Source organism: Bidens hawaiensis, unplaced genomic scaffold (genome assembly GCF_021521415.1).
Source record: "Bidens hawaiensis isolate Kalapana, Puna unplaced genomic scaffold, B.hawaiensis_p1.1 tig00012999_1, whole genome shotgun sequence".
Taxonomy (NCBI): Eukaryota; Viridiplantae; Streptophyta; class Magnoliopsida; order Asterales; family Asteraceae; genus Bidens; species Bidens hawaiensis.
Window position 1 is genome coordinate 363,035 of NW_027492089.1, and position 14,091 is coordinate 377,125.

Below are 14,091 nucleotides of genomic sequence, written 5' to 3' on the forward strand. Positions count from 1 at the left end.
GTGATTTGCAGATCTAGATTTGCGTTCAAGATCTCTTGTATCGAATTAAAACCTACCATATGTTCTGTAATATTAGCTCTTTCATGTGCTATTATGAGGATTTATTAACTTTAAAGTGAATTGGTTGATTCTAGAAATGTTTTAACTTATATTGTTGTATAGCGAGTTGTTTTCGGATCCCGCAAATGCGGCGGGATCCTACTATTATATATTATATAGATTTGTTCATTTTAAATTGTTGATGTTGTATATCATAAAATTCTAAGCAGAATTTGCAAGAAAAAGGTTAAATATGTAAATGGGGAAAATGTATCTATGATCATGTCAATAAATCATAGTACTGTAAGTTTGTAACTAATTAACTAACTACAATTATGTGCAAGCATCTAAGTGAGGAATGAATTTCAATAAAACACAGTAACTTGGAATTTTACGCTGCGTCTCTGAGAAAGAAAGAAATGAAAACATTCCTTTCCTTTAATTTAATTTGAAAGGAAAGCATCCACCCTTTAAAACATCATATTTTCTCCTTTTTTTTTTCTTTTCTCTCTTCCCTTAAATGAAATTTAGGAACACAATGTATTTATTTTTCCTTTCCTTTCTTTCCAAGATAAAACTTAGGAATATGCAGCTCTCTTGTTTTCCATCCCTTTCTTTTCCTTTCTTTCTTTCTTAGGGTTTTGTTTAAGTATTATATAGATTTAACTTAGTTTGACTTTTGCTTAACACTTGAATTTCTACAATATGTTCACACCAGAATATAACCATCAAAATGAAATAATTTTTAGCATGTTTCTGTTACTATTGAAATTTTGGATGCTACAATATTCCCGCTTAATGGAGATGAACTCAATTATAATTTTCTCTCCACTCTGCCATATGGTAAAGACTCAATTACACTATTTCGCATATTAAAACATATTGGTACATATCTTGGCAGATGAATGCACGAACCGAGATTAACTAGTTTTATACCCGTCTGGTGGACGGCTAGTTTAATGTTATAATAACAAAACTATCTTATTTAACTTATGAGTAAAAAATGTTTAAGATAAAAGCACAACTTGTTTAACTTATGAGTAAAAAATGACCGAATTCATTAATATAAAACACAAAGCGATGAAAATTATTCATGTACTTGCCTACATAGATACATCCAATCTCCAGCATTCCAAGTGTAATTCCTTACATCCTGTTCCATACATTCAAAAGATATTTACAAGTAATATGATACTTTAAGTATGATTAAGAAACTATAAAGTTGTACACTTACAATGATAATCTAACATTTGAAATAACAATTTTGTTCATCAAGATTGGAACATGAATGAAGATGTATATATTTTATGAACCATTGCACGCTAACTATCTGGCTGCCTCATAAACTCATAACAGGCCGGTATGTTACAGAAGATACAACACAAATAGTTTAGTATTTTGTAAATCCTTTAGCTTGAACATTATGACAACAACTGTCAAGTTCCTTCAACTCATTACTACAGACGGATCAACGATCACTTCTTCCTGATGAAATAAAAAACGAAGTTACACTTAATTAATGGATTTACAGTCGCAAAGAATCAACAAACATATAGGATAACCCCATGATCTTATGATCTTGAAATTAGCATATCAAAGACAGCAACATAATAAACTTAATCCAAAAGAATGAAAAACACAAATTAGAGTAATCCTTCTATGGTTTCACTCGATCCAATATCATATCATATAAAAATCCGTCAACAACCAATTCCTACTCATAAACATTGCCAACTGAAAAAAAAATAAAAATAGAAAAATAGTTTAAGAAGAAAAATATAATAGCAAAAACCATTGAATACGAGAGATTGATCGATGGAGTTCATATGCCCTGCCATCACGCCTCAAATACGAAATCAACTAACAATAAGGTCGGCCCGGACCTCATATTTGAAATTATAAATTCAAACAATTTGGGTTTGAGTTGAGCTAAAATAAAGGAGTTGGGAGTAAAAGTCACAATTAGAGATAAAGTTTAGTTTGATACGCAAATAAGGAAATGATTACTCACCGGCAACGATGCATTGGGCAAAGGAACAAACTTTCAATACCGTTGAAGTATGCGATGCTGGAGGAACAACAACTGAAGATGATGGAAAAACAAATAGTTACAGAAGATGTTTTTTTTGGTAGAAGGCTTGAACGGAGAGTGGGGTGATATAGGTGTCGTTCCCTATCTTACCGGGAGTAACAGCGGTTATCATAGACGTGTGTAGGAAGTTGAAGAAAGCAAATAACTTCTTGTAACTTCCCCTTCTAGAAGGAATTTATGGAGTTTAAACGATCCAGATTTCACCTCAGCTTGATCCAAGGGTGGATATTCATCCAATAGTTGGTTACATAATCCGGGATATATATATATATATAATAAGGATATTTATCTCAACCCTGGTTGACCTTGTTTGTTTGCTCATGTGTTTGATTTGCTAATGAAATAATGTAAAAGTTGTCTATTAACAATCACTATATTAATATTAATATTAATATTAATATTAATATTATTGGATAATATATATGGAGGTCATCTAAGTATGTATCACGGCTCATTTATGCCAATCAGAGCAAACAACATGTGTCATGCAAGACGATCAACACACTTACTTTTTTTGTTTTTTTTAGCATGTTATAGGTCGAAATTAAATGTTGTCTTCTCAAAACATAAAGAGTTTTTTCGTCATTCAAGCATGTTTTTTGTCGTAATTGATATAAATGAAAACAAAAGCTGAATTCTTGTTATCCTGCACTTGTGTTCTCTCTCGTATTATCTTTATATGTACAAATATTAGAGGGCTAATGCATGCATAGGCCATCCGAGTATTCAAAAGTTTCCACCAAGGTCGCTTAAACATTAACAATTCTAAAGGCTAGTCTTGATCTTTGGAGGAAGAAAATGAAATGACAATAGTGTTGACGATGATGAAGCATGTAATGTTTGGAATCACAAAGCCCTTTTTCATAATAAGGCGACGACCGCTATTTGTTAATAAAAATAAAACATGTCCATTGAGTTTATTAATATAAATATAAATAACCACCACCACAACCGGCTAATACTGTTTAAAATTAAATAAAGTTATTATATTATATCCATACGAGCGGCTTGTTATGCTTACAAAACCACGATCGACCTCTGACTCTTACTCTTACTCTTACTCTTCCTCTTCCTCTTTCTTATGTTGCCCCTTTCAGCAGTACTCTCATTACCACCTTCCTGCCCCTGCTGCATTGCATGTACAAAACATATATAGCACATGTTAGTATGAATCTACACGCACTGTGTTTGTATGTAATAAAAAAACAAACATATTTAGATCAAACCTTGGCATTTCTCGTTTGTCCCTCGTTAACATGGGAATGGGGAGATACGAGGCTCTTGACAAATATACTAGCACGCATATAATCCCCAGAGCTGGGCTCACGTCTACCATCAGGTCCATCCATATGACTGTAGATAAAACTAGGCGGTGATTCCACCACAAGGGTCAAGCCGTGCACAATATCATACTTGTTGATCTCACAATGATCATTACTATTATATAGTTCCCACTTGTTGCTTTTCAATACCCATGTGTTACTAGAGAAGGGGGGATACACTGAATAAATACATAGACATTCGTCTATAACTCCGAGACAGTGATCTATATCACGTACATATAACATATCTGGCAATGGTTCGGGTATTTCCTTCAGTTCCTCTGTGGATAAATCTAAAGATATGATTACTTTCTTCTTTTTTTTTTTCCAAACATTCGATTTCAACGTTAACACATGAAAACATGTCCGCTTTATATGAAGGTTTTTACTGAAGCCTGCGATAACCTTGTAATCATCTATAGACGAATCATAACCAAAACCCCAACATGCGACCTGCCTGATCATTCCAATCTTGTGCATTCGAGGCCGATATGGCGGTGTTGGCAGTTGCTTCTGCTCTCTAGTAGAAGGATTGATTAGTAAAAAGTCAACATCTTGAGGAGAAACGCATACGAGGCCATTAGAAGAGCCAACAATATGAAAAAAGTTCCTGAAAAACCAAAAATCTTCCGACCTAATTAGGTGACTAGCCATCCTTCGGTGTCCAAGTTCTAGATTGTCACTATCGCTCTTGACATTACGTTTCAAGTGAGCTTGAACAAAACCAGGAGAGGATATAAAAGATAGCCATGACTTACAAACACTCTTGCATCGAATAAGATCTTCCACGTCCAATCGTAACAGCATCTGCTCAACCACATCAAGCGCAAGCTCTGCAGCCATGAAATCAAACCCTCCCTAATTGCATGCGGCTAAACAATGCGTATAAATATAGTTTAAACCCCATCACATAAACAAACATTATTAACAACTCTCAGCCCAAGCCCATGGTAATTGCGTAATTCTAAAGTATCCAAATTAAAAAGGTATACTATTTATTTATATATTACTAGGTTAATACCCATGTCATACATGGGCTTGACAAGTTAAATTATGTATTATGTAAGTGATAACTTTTGATACATAAAGTTGAGTAATACATTAATAAGTATGAAGTAAAATTACAACTACTATTCACAATCTTAAAAATAAATCATAAATCTCTAAATATTTCTTTCGACACAACAGTAGACGATACACTAAAAATATGGTAACAACTAATTAAGTAAAATAGAATTATGAGAGCATAAACAGTACAATCGGAACAATACGAACCAATCATCAATAGAAGAAAGTTTTCAGTCAGTCGAAATGTGCAGTAAAAGAAAATCATTAAGGTTCTGATTGACAATATATGGATAGAAAGAAAGAGATTACGGTTATAGGGGAAAAGAAGGTGAGCTGGGTTCAGTTAAATATCCACGTATTTTTAACAATAAACCCGCTAAGTAAGTTTTAGGAGCTAAGATTTTTCATATACATGTAAATGTTTTCTTACATATAAAAACGATATAACTTTATATAAGACAAATTAAATAATGAAAATGTTCAGTTTATAAAAATGTTTTATAAGCAAACCTAACGTTTTTAAGAAAATAAAATATGTTTTGTAAAAGTAATTAGAGAAATCATTAAACAAAAAATATATAAAGAAATTTAAAAAATGTACTATTAATATATAATTAATAGGAGAGAGAGGCGGGAAAAAATAGTAAGAAATGCATAAGGGATTGACATGTGACATGAGGAAACTTTTATTTATTATATAGTATAGATAGATATATTTTAGATCCTATTATATTCTTTCCAATATAATTGATAATAATATATTCATCGTTAAATGTTTATATTTATTAATATTGATTAATATAGTTGCGGGCTAATATATTTTTTGCACCTTGATCATATTAATTTCTCATTTACAAGTTGAAAGATTTCTTTAAATTCCTCTCTGAATATATTTAAAGAAATAAGTGTTAGGTTCGTTGTGGTCCGTATGATTCAAATGAGTTTTAACAAACGAGGAATGTATTGTCATGACTCATTTCACATGCAATCCGACAAGATTCTCTATACAGTATTGTAGTTCATGGTTTCAAATTGTGACATATGGTTTCTCAAAGTCGTGTTTGGTTTCATCGAATTACCACAATTTTATAATTTGACATTTGACACATATCGAAATGGTACCAAATCTCACTGTTCATATTCGAGTGTCTTGACTAAACCAAGTATTAAACCAGACGATATTTAAGGGCGGTTCGGTAAATCTCATGGGATGGCTTGGAGGATATTTTAAATAATAATTCGTTTATTATTTATTAATAAGTTAGTCTTATTTTAATTAAGTTAGTCCTATCCTAAATCCTATTTGAGTTGGGTTCAAATTGTGTATTTGATTATGAGTAGGACTTGAATTAAGGGCGCTACATAAACCCTTGGTTCACGTAGGTTTATAAGTTTTTTACGTGTGCCGTTTTCTTATAAAGGTTGAGTCTTTTGTTCGTCAAAGAAAAACTCAACTGTGTTTAATTATGTGCAGCCCAAATTGGAGTTTTTTGTCCTTGTTCCTTGCTGTACGTACAAGAGCTACAAATCAAAAAGAAACAATAATTGTTTTGTGTTTTGCGCATTCAAGATTAGTTCTTGATTGTCATCAACTCCCTTGTGTTATATTCAACACCAAGTTCCTATTTTTGCAAACACATGAGGCGCAAAATGATAAAAATACCGAGTTTTAATAGCTATAAGCGTCTAGTATTGAAACCCTGGCACATCGCCCGGCACGGGTACAAACTAAATGCTGGCCAGAGATTGAAAATCGATGTGTACGTTGAGGGCAGCGTCATGTATCTTTCAAACCAGGTTGGAATCAAGTAAACCGTATCAATTGGTGTTTTCATTGAGCTTAAGCCGCGATGGATTTGGAAAGACTCTTGTGGGAACATCCGCAATTACCTCGCTTCACTGGATTCAATCCTGCTCTATAGATCTCACAAGGCATTTTCTCTTTTACATGGTCTATGACGACGAGTGGTTTCCCTATGTCATTGAATCCTTCCTTGATGAACCATTATGGTGGTTCAATAGTTGGCACTTGAGTTCAGACTTCGGGCGGTTACTTTATCAGGGCTCCGCAGGAGAAGGGAAGCACGGAGGTTCCTTCGCAATGGGACAAATCACCCAGCCATGATGCATGACAGAAGAGATCGAGCACAAAATGGAGTTTCCCTCTTGGGTGAGGCTCACTTCCGGAAAGAATCTTTTTCACGACTTATTGGCAACAGGGAACCCTTTCTCACCCAGTCCTACCTACCCTATGTATTCGAGGGGGCTGGAACCGAAAAAGACCTAGTTCCACACATATGAGACAGGCAGAAGGTATGGGACGACCAGCTTTCACCGATAATCACATCCAACTACATCCAGGAATCGCATCTGCCAGATATGGTTTCGGGACCAGGCGTGTAACCTCGATAGCATGTGAAAGTCTTAGAATGAATGTTGGCCTAGATAGAGGAATAAAAACTAGTTCGACCGGAAGGGAGAGGATAGGCGAATCAGTAACTGAAATGACAGCTGGAGTCAGACAGTCAGTTGGAGAGCTAGGATGAAGAAGTAGGAAGGGGTATTAGAAAGGCTTTGAGAAGAGGGGCAACTCTTCAATCTCGGGATACCACCTAAATAACTATAACTGCGGCCAGAGAGTCAAATAGGTCGGGAAGAAAGAGTCTGAGGTTGGGTTGGACGACATACATCTTGGTGTTTTGAGTGAAGGCCAATATGGGCAAAAGGTTTTAAGTTGTCAACCGCAGACGGGGCTAAGCTTTAGCGCGAATTCAAAGCCGGGAACCAAGCTAAGGATTCATGATTAGCGCGAAAGCCTAGCGAACAAAGAAGCGCAGCCCCTCCATCGACCAAGACTCCTTCAATATGCACTTTTATGTAAAGTGGCTTTAGGTGCATGGTCATTGCCTAGGCCTTAGGAACAAAGGCGATTCTGTTCATGCTTCAGACGATTTGGCTAATTATATAGACTTCTATACTAATTCTATTAGACTTCTTCTATTATAAATAGAAAGGCGAACCTATAGGATCGACATGAGAGTCCAACTACATTGCATTGCCAGAATCCATGTTGTATATTTGAAAGGCTCGGTTATTGATAGAGTGAATAAATCACATGGGACACTTTCAATGCTGCAATGCTGAATCAATTCCATAGTGGTGCCCTTTTTATTACTAGATCTAAATGATTTATTATAACAAGGTTGTTTTTGAATTCATATTACGAGGATGCCCATAATTCATTGGTTTCCATCTTTATTGGTCTTCAGTGGGATTAAAAATGAATTAGTAATTCTATCTGAAGGTATATGTGTGATGTTCTTGTTCTCATTAGAATCAAAGCCATACCTACAATATAAGAACCTGAAAAGTGCAACTCAAACTTACTCCTCCTCTACCAGAAATGTGCAACTCAAAACCAGCAGGCTGCTCTTTTAATTGTTTAGAGTGATGATTTTTATTCTCTTGATATGTGCATATGCTTTGAATTTCAGGATATGCATATCTTTGGGCCTCCAGTCAAGAAATCATTGGTGTTGAGAATAAGTTTAGTGGCATTTGTTATGGTATGTGGTGTTTTCATGTGTTCAATTGGTGTAAGCAACTTCACAAAAACTGGTTTCATTGACTTTTAACCCATTTGACCCGTTGACCAATTGTCACCATGTGTGAAACAGGTTACAACAAAAGTTGCATCACAAAGTAAAGATGGGGAGTTATTAGAGTGCCTTAAAGACATGTTACAACATAACACAACCGCTTCGTCAGTATTTGATACTCTGAGGGACGAACTCTCATTTCCGGATGTTTCTTAGTCTTCGTGACATGCAAAGTTTGTGTTTTGATCTTTATTTGCGGGCTATTGAGTTTTAAAGAAAAAGTAGTGTTCCTGTAAGATTTTTTTTTTTTATAGAAATATTATTGATTTGGGACTATTCTGCTTAATTCATAATCGGTGTTGTGTCTGATTTATATTTTGGCTGGTAACTTCTTCTAGAATGAATAAGTTTTGGATTTCAATATTAGTTTCTTGTTCAATGTTTTCAACTCTTGAAAATCCCTTATTGAATTACAAATCTGGATAAATTAAGCTTGTTTTCCATTTATAGCCAATGCAGCATTAGTTCAAGGGAATAGTCGAATAAGAAAACGGTAACCACTAATCTATCATGTGTAATGAAGATACATATTAAAAATGAAAAGACTTGACTTGATCAGAAAAGAGTTAAGCGATTCAAATCAAACAAGTATTTATTAACCGGTACCATTCATAGTAAGTAGTATGAAGTGCATCACGCAGAAAATGTAATATGAAAAAAATGGTCAACCAGAGTAGCATTAAGAAACAGCATATAACATCATAGTACAAGTAAAGGATGGTGCAGATAACAGATAACGGGCGTGTAGTTAACAGACAGCTTCACCTTAGCAGCTCTCACATCCTTTACATGTGTCAACAGAGAAAAACAGAGGATTAGAGTTTCTAAATGATATACATAGACATGAACAGAATGTATGTACGCATGTATGCATGTATGTATATATGTATGCTATTATGTAAAATACGCATCATGTAGCACAGATAAGTGACCAGATAATCAATCCTAGTTATGCAGCAATTTGTCAAATGACATTATCATGTATTAATATGACCAAGAGTTACATCCTATGCTGTAACATGATTTTGCATTAACATGATCAAGTGCCAGAAAGATGGTTTATGCAGCAAAGTGACATAACTATACTAGGGTCAGAGAACATGCTTCGCGGTGTGGTCATAGGAGGGTGTTTGCGAGAATTTGTTTGTTACCTATCGATGGATTAATATACACCATACGTCTCTTTCGTACTCTTTTTATGCTGGTTTATCAATCCACCCCGCGCGTTGCCCTTGTCACTTACCAAATGAACTCAAAAGACTATGTTGCCCTTCTCACTTACCAAATGATAGATTTGGTAAGGCCGAGAAAAAACCTTTTACAAAATCATTCCAGGTGGCCTCTAAAAAAACAAAAAATAAAAACTTACCAAATAACATATTTGGCGAGGGTAAGGCCAAAATTAAATTTTGTTCTAAAATACCTACACCGGATCAAGAAGCCTAAAGTTTGACCAAAAAAGTAATAGAAAATCAACAATGTGGGTCAGACTTGCTTGTTACTGGGTCAAAGGCAAATAGGTCATTATATTGCATACGGGCCAATCAGGAAATATGTCACATTAGATACGACCCGGTACACAACCTGAACCTGAAATCGTGTCACGTGGTACCAAAAGACTCAAACAGAAAAATAAAAGGCAACAAAGGCTTTACAGCAGCAGTTAAACAACCAACGCATGCATATACAAACCACATAGAAATCCCTTAAATCTAAACACCCCGGAGAGCGGATCAAAGATAAGGAAAAATGTAAAAGTTTCCAAGCAGTGTTAAACGGACCGTGTTCGCGGGTCCCTGTAACAGAGTATTAAGTGCAGCATAAAACGCATTATAAAAATCATATTATGCGTAAACAACACCTTACAAAAACACAGCTCCTTGTCCCGTTTCAATTTTTGGGTAATAACTTGCTACTTGAAAGTAAACATTTCAGTTTTGACCCATGTATGGCTAAAAAAGAATAATGCACAGAAGAAAAGATTAATGAGGTTGTAATTAATAACTAAGCCCATCTAAGTTTATGTATGACACCAAAAGTCAGCAGCGTTGACACACTGATGGTCAACCATGGTCAAAAAGTCAAGGATAACCAAAATTCTCAAAGAAGGAAAAAGAAATCAGAACAAATAAAATAAAAAGAATATATGATATGTCTTTTAAGAATATAAATTACACATTAGCATTAGCCCCTTTATCAAAAGATAATGTACTCTAATTAAAAAATAACTAGGTTGTTGCTTTCGTTCATGAAAAAGTGTGTTAGTCAAAACTGCCCCTAGACTTTACCATAAGTAAGGTGAATTTAGTGGAAGGCATAAGAATCCTACAAGGCTACAACTTGTTTAGTGCTACATTGAAACGAGACAGGATTCTTAATTGGAAAAGTCAAGATAGAAAGTCAACACCCTAACAGTGACCAAGACAGAAACATGTCAAATTCTTGTTGCAGCAGCTGGTGTAAGACAAATTCTGGCAAAATGGAAGTTATGGTTTCCAAATTAAATCAAAAAGTCAAAGCTGTCTTTATTTTGTCTAAGTTGAAAGGTCACAAACATGATGGAGTCCAAAATGTAGGATTAAGATTTTTCTTCCAAAATACTATTTTATAGATGTAATTGGCTAAATACCTGCTAGATGATCACTCGGTTCTTTTTCCCTTTTGCTCCAATTTTGAAGAAGACTTTGAATGACATCTATTTAAGTTTCTCATTAGACGTTCTTCTCTTCTTCTTACAAACCAGCTCAAGTGAAGTATACTGTATAAATATGCATGCAGATACCAAATTTTAGCAAAAAACAATTAAAGAATAACCAAAAATACTCATCAATAATACCTCATCCGCAGCAGATTTCTCATCCAGCTCAAGTAACTCCTCCTATGTGTGAACAAAAATAATTATATTCATGAAATATACCAAATTACAAGTAAAGAAACAAAACGAGTAGATTTCACCTGAAGTTTTCGGTCCCTCTCAATCCTTTCTTCTTCAGCACGTTTTGCTAGTTTTCTTGCCTTTTTCTTTTGAGTTATTGTCAGGGGCAATACAGTCACTTTATTGCCATTAAATGCTATGATTGGCACGAAATACCTCTAAAAAACAAAAAACATAGCTCATAAAAACAAAGACGACGAAGACAACAACAACAACAACAATAATAATAATAATAGCAACAACAGTAACAATAAGCAATAAAAAGTTATACCCTTTGTATCTCCTCATAAAATTTTGGGGTGGTGCTTGCAAGCATGTATGATGGTCTATCCGGTGTCTTCAACAGCTCTCGAATGCATATTTTGCCATCAAGGATAACAGAGTGTCCGCAATCGTGTTGGTAAACACGCAGCGGGTTGACATTCCACAGATTTGCAGCCATGTGTCTTGAAAAAGCACGCACGTGGAAATCTTCAAGGCCTTTCATAATGCAACTAAAAATCGGAAAACAATCAGCATCATCTTTTTATTTTTTTTATATATATTAAACAGCAAAAGGTTGCAAATCACCTGGTGATACGCACAACAATATTCTTAGGACCTCCTGTATAGATAATAGTGGCTCGAGGGTCTGCCGAATTCATGGCGCACCAACGTCCAAAAGAAGGATCACACAATATTTCCTTAAAAAAGTAATACAATCATACATACCAATTCTTGACAAAAAAGCAGAGAAACTTAGAATCCACCAGCTGAGCTGTGCTATAACCAAAGTGTAACGATACAATCTTACACACATATGTAGACCGGTTACTACCATTTATGAATTTTGAAAGCCATAATATATTGATCAACTAGGTTAGGTACCCGTGTAGAACACGGGTTAAAATAAATAAATTTATTTAAATAATAACACAATGTGAAATATAAAAAATATGTTCAACATATAAAAAAATATAATATATAATTGAATAAATTACACAATACACAGTATGGAAATAAAAAATTACAAATTCGTAAATCTCTAAATATTTTTTTGTATACAATATTTGTAACTTTATCATCCATATTAAAATTATTAGTTTCACTTTATTTTTGTTTCAACTATATATAATGGAACACATAACTGGCCATATGTTAAAACATGTTGTTTCAAAAACAAACAAATTATCTAAAGCAATCGGCCTTGTCTTTTATTAATCTTCATTGAGAACCAAACATAAAATGAAAATTTCTTTTTTTGAAATTTGAAATTAATTATTTTATCTAAATCAATGTGAAAATTCATTGTTTATAAAAACTTACTATTAATAGCTAGTACAATATATTAAAAACTAAATAATATATACTTAAAATAATATATATTAAAGCAAATTGGACTTGTAAATATATACTTAAAATAAAATTCCATAATTAAAGCAAATTGTCAAAAAAAACATGAAAGTTAACAAAAGTCATGGCTTAGAATCAAGTAACCCTTGAGCACTCATCAACATCCTTAAACTTGTTCTCACTTACCCTTTGTATTTGTAACATCAAAATATATTACAGACTTCCTCTTAGGTTCATTCCATTGTTGCTGCAAACGTAAATGCAAATAGTCAACGGTCTTCATGTTTAGTCTTCTCTTTGACTTTTAAGGTTAAATACATTATATATTTTTCAGCTTTAATTAATATGATTATCTTTAAATTTAGACAAGTCCACAATGATTTTACTTAATATAGTTGAAAGTACAAAGGTCATCTTTTACCTCTATAACAGCAGCCAAACGCAAAATCGTTGCTTCACACCAAGGCCGTCCTATTAGTTGCAGCCCTATTGGAAGTCCCTGCTTATCATAACCAACCTAGTCAGACGCAGACAACAACATAAGACACGAGGAGTGGTTACGTTTATCATTTCCATACACACTTACAGGGACAGAAATGGCCGGGAATCCAAGAACATTTGCTGTCAATCCATATTTCATTAGGCTAGCTGAACAACACACACATATAATAATAATTAGACTCACATTCCATTTTGTTTGTATAAATAACAGATAATCTTTTCTTAAGTTAACTATGCACCTGTAACCTCCAGATCCGATTCACCACAAGCAAGTGCACTCGGGTGAATCTTAGGTGCAGTCATGCTGGACAATAACGCAATTAGATCATGAAAACAATCAACATATACATACATACATACATACATACATATAGTAGCTGCTGAGCTTATCATACCCTGTTGAAGGGGTCACAATAATGTCCACCTTCTTGAAGATTTCCATGTGGTAATACATTAATCTCCATCTGTAGCATATTAAATTATAATTATTTCTCTAGCTATAGAAATCATAATAAAGAATTTTTTTTTTTTTACCTAAGACGTTGGGCAGCAACATAGTTTGAGCCTGTGAATGACTGAATAACTGCCAAATTTATACGACTATCCAATGCAAGTTTCTGAAAGTTCCTGCATGAAAAACAAACAACCTGTCATTCACCAAAAGTCCATTTTTAATGTTTATAGAATTCTGAAATCGTTTTACTTGTAAATTAAGACTACTATAGTAACATTAAAAATTATATTTCTCATTAAACTCAAAATGATTACAATAAAGTCGTGATTAACATGTTTGTAATTATACATAACAAAACACACATACCTTTCTAGGAATCGAGGCATTAATGAGCACAGGGCTTCACTACCATATGAAACGATATGTGCTATGCGCATCTTTTGAAGCTCTGGTATAGTAATCTCTACTATCTTGGACCACAGAGAAAGCAAATTATTGCAAGCTAGAAGAAGTAACATTTAAGTAGATATATAGACTTACTTCACACCCATGCATCTCTGATAATGAAGTAAGAACTTGTCCACAGACACCAGATATGTCAGGCGAGTTTACATCATCAAAGCACTGAAAGAGTGGTACACATAGACATATTTAGTACTCTTTAAGACCTTATTAGGTAAAAGTATAAA

The 14,091-nt window shown here is 34.1% G+C and overlaps 2 protein-coding genes across 2 annotated transcripts; both read right to left on the reverse strand.

The window, feature by feature from the left end:
• Positions 1-3,148: 3,148 nt before the first annotated feature.
• LOC143542867 (F-box protein CPR1-like) lies at positions 3,149-4,296 on the reverse strand. Its single transcript, XM_077035343.1, has 2 exons — positions 3,358-4,296; positions 3,149-3,259 (listed from the first exon to the last, which is right to left on the reverse strand). Exons 1-2 carry the CDS (start codon positions 4,294-4,296, stop codon positions 3,149-3,151), a joined length of 1,050 nt encoding a protein of 349 aa, XP_076891458.1.
• A 6,579-nt stretch (positions 4,297-10,875) lies between these two features.
• LOC143542852 (fatty acid amide hydrolase-like) lies at positions 10,876-14,076 on the reverse strand. Its single transcript, XM_077035330.1, has 12 exons — positions 13,943-14,076; positions 13,769-13,872; positions 13,483-13,575; positions 13,344-13,412; positions 13,188-13,252; positions 13,034-13,095; positions 12,869-12,964; positions 12,634-12,694; positions 11,387-11,595; positions 11,136-11,273; positions 11,017-11,058; positions 10,876-10,938 (listed from the first exon to the last, which is right to left on the reverse strand). The coding sequence occupies exons 1-12, from the start codon at positions 13,955-13,957 to the stop codon at positions 10,876-10,878; spliced, it is 1,017 nt and encodes a 338-aa protein (XP_076891445.1). The 5' UTR covers positions 13,958-14,076.
• Between the last annotated feature and the right edge of the window lie 15 nt (positions 14,077-14,091).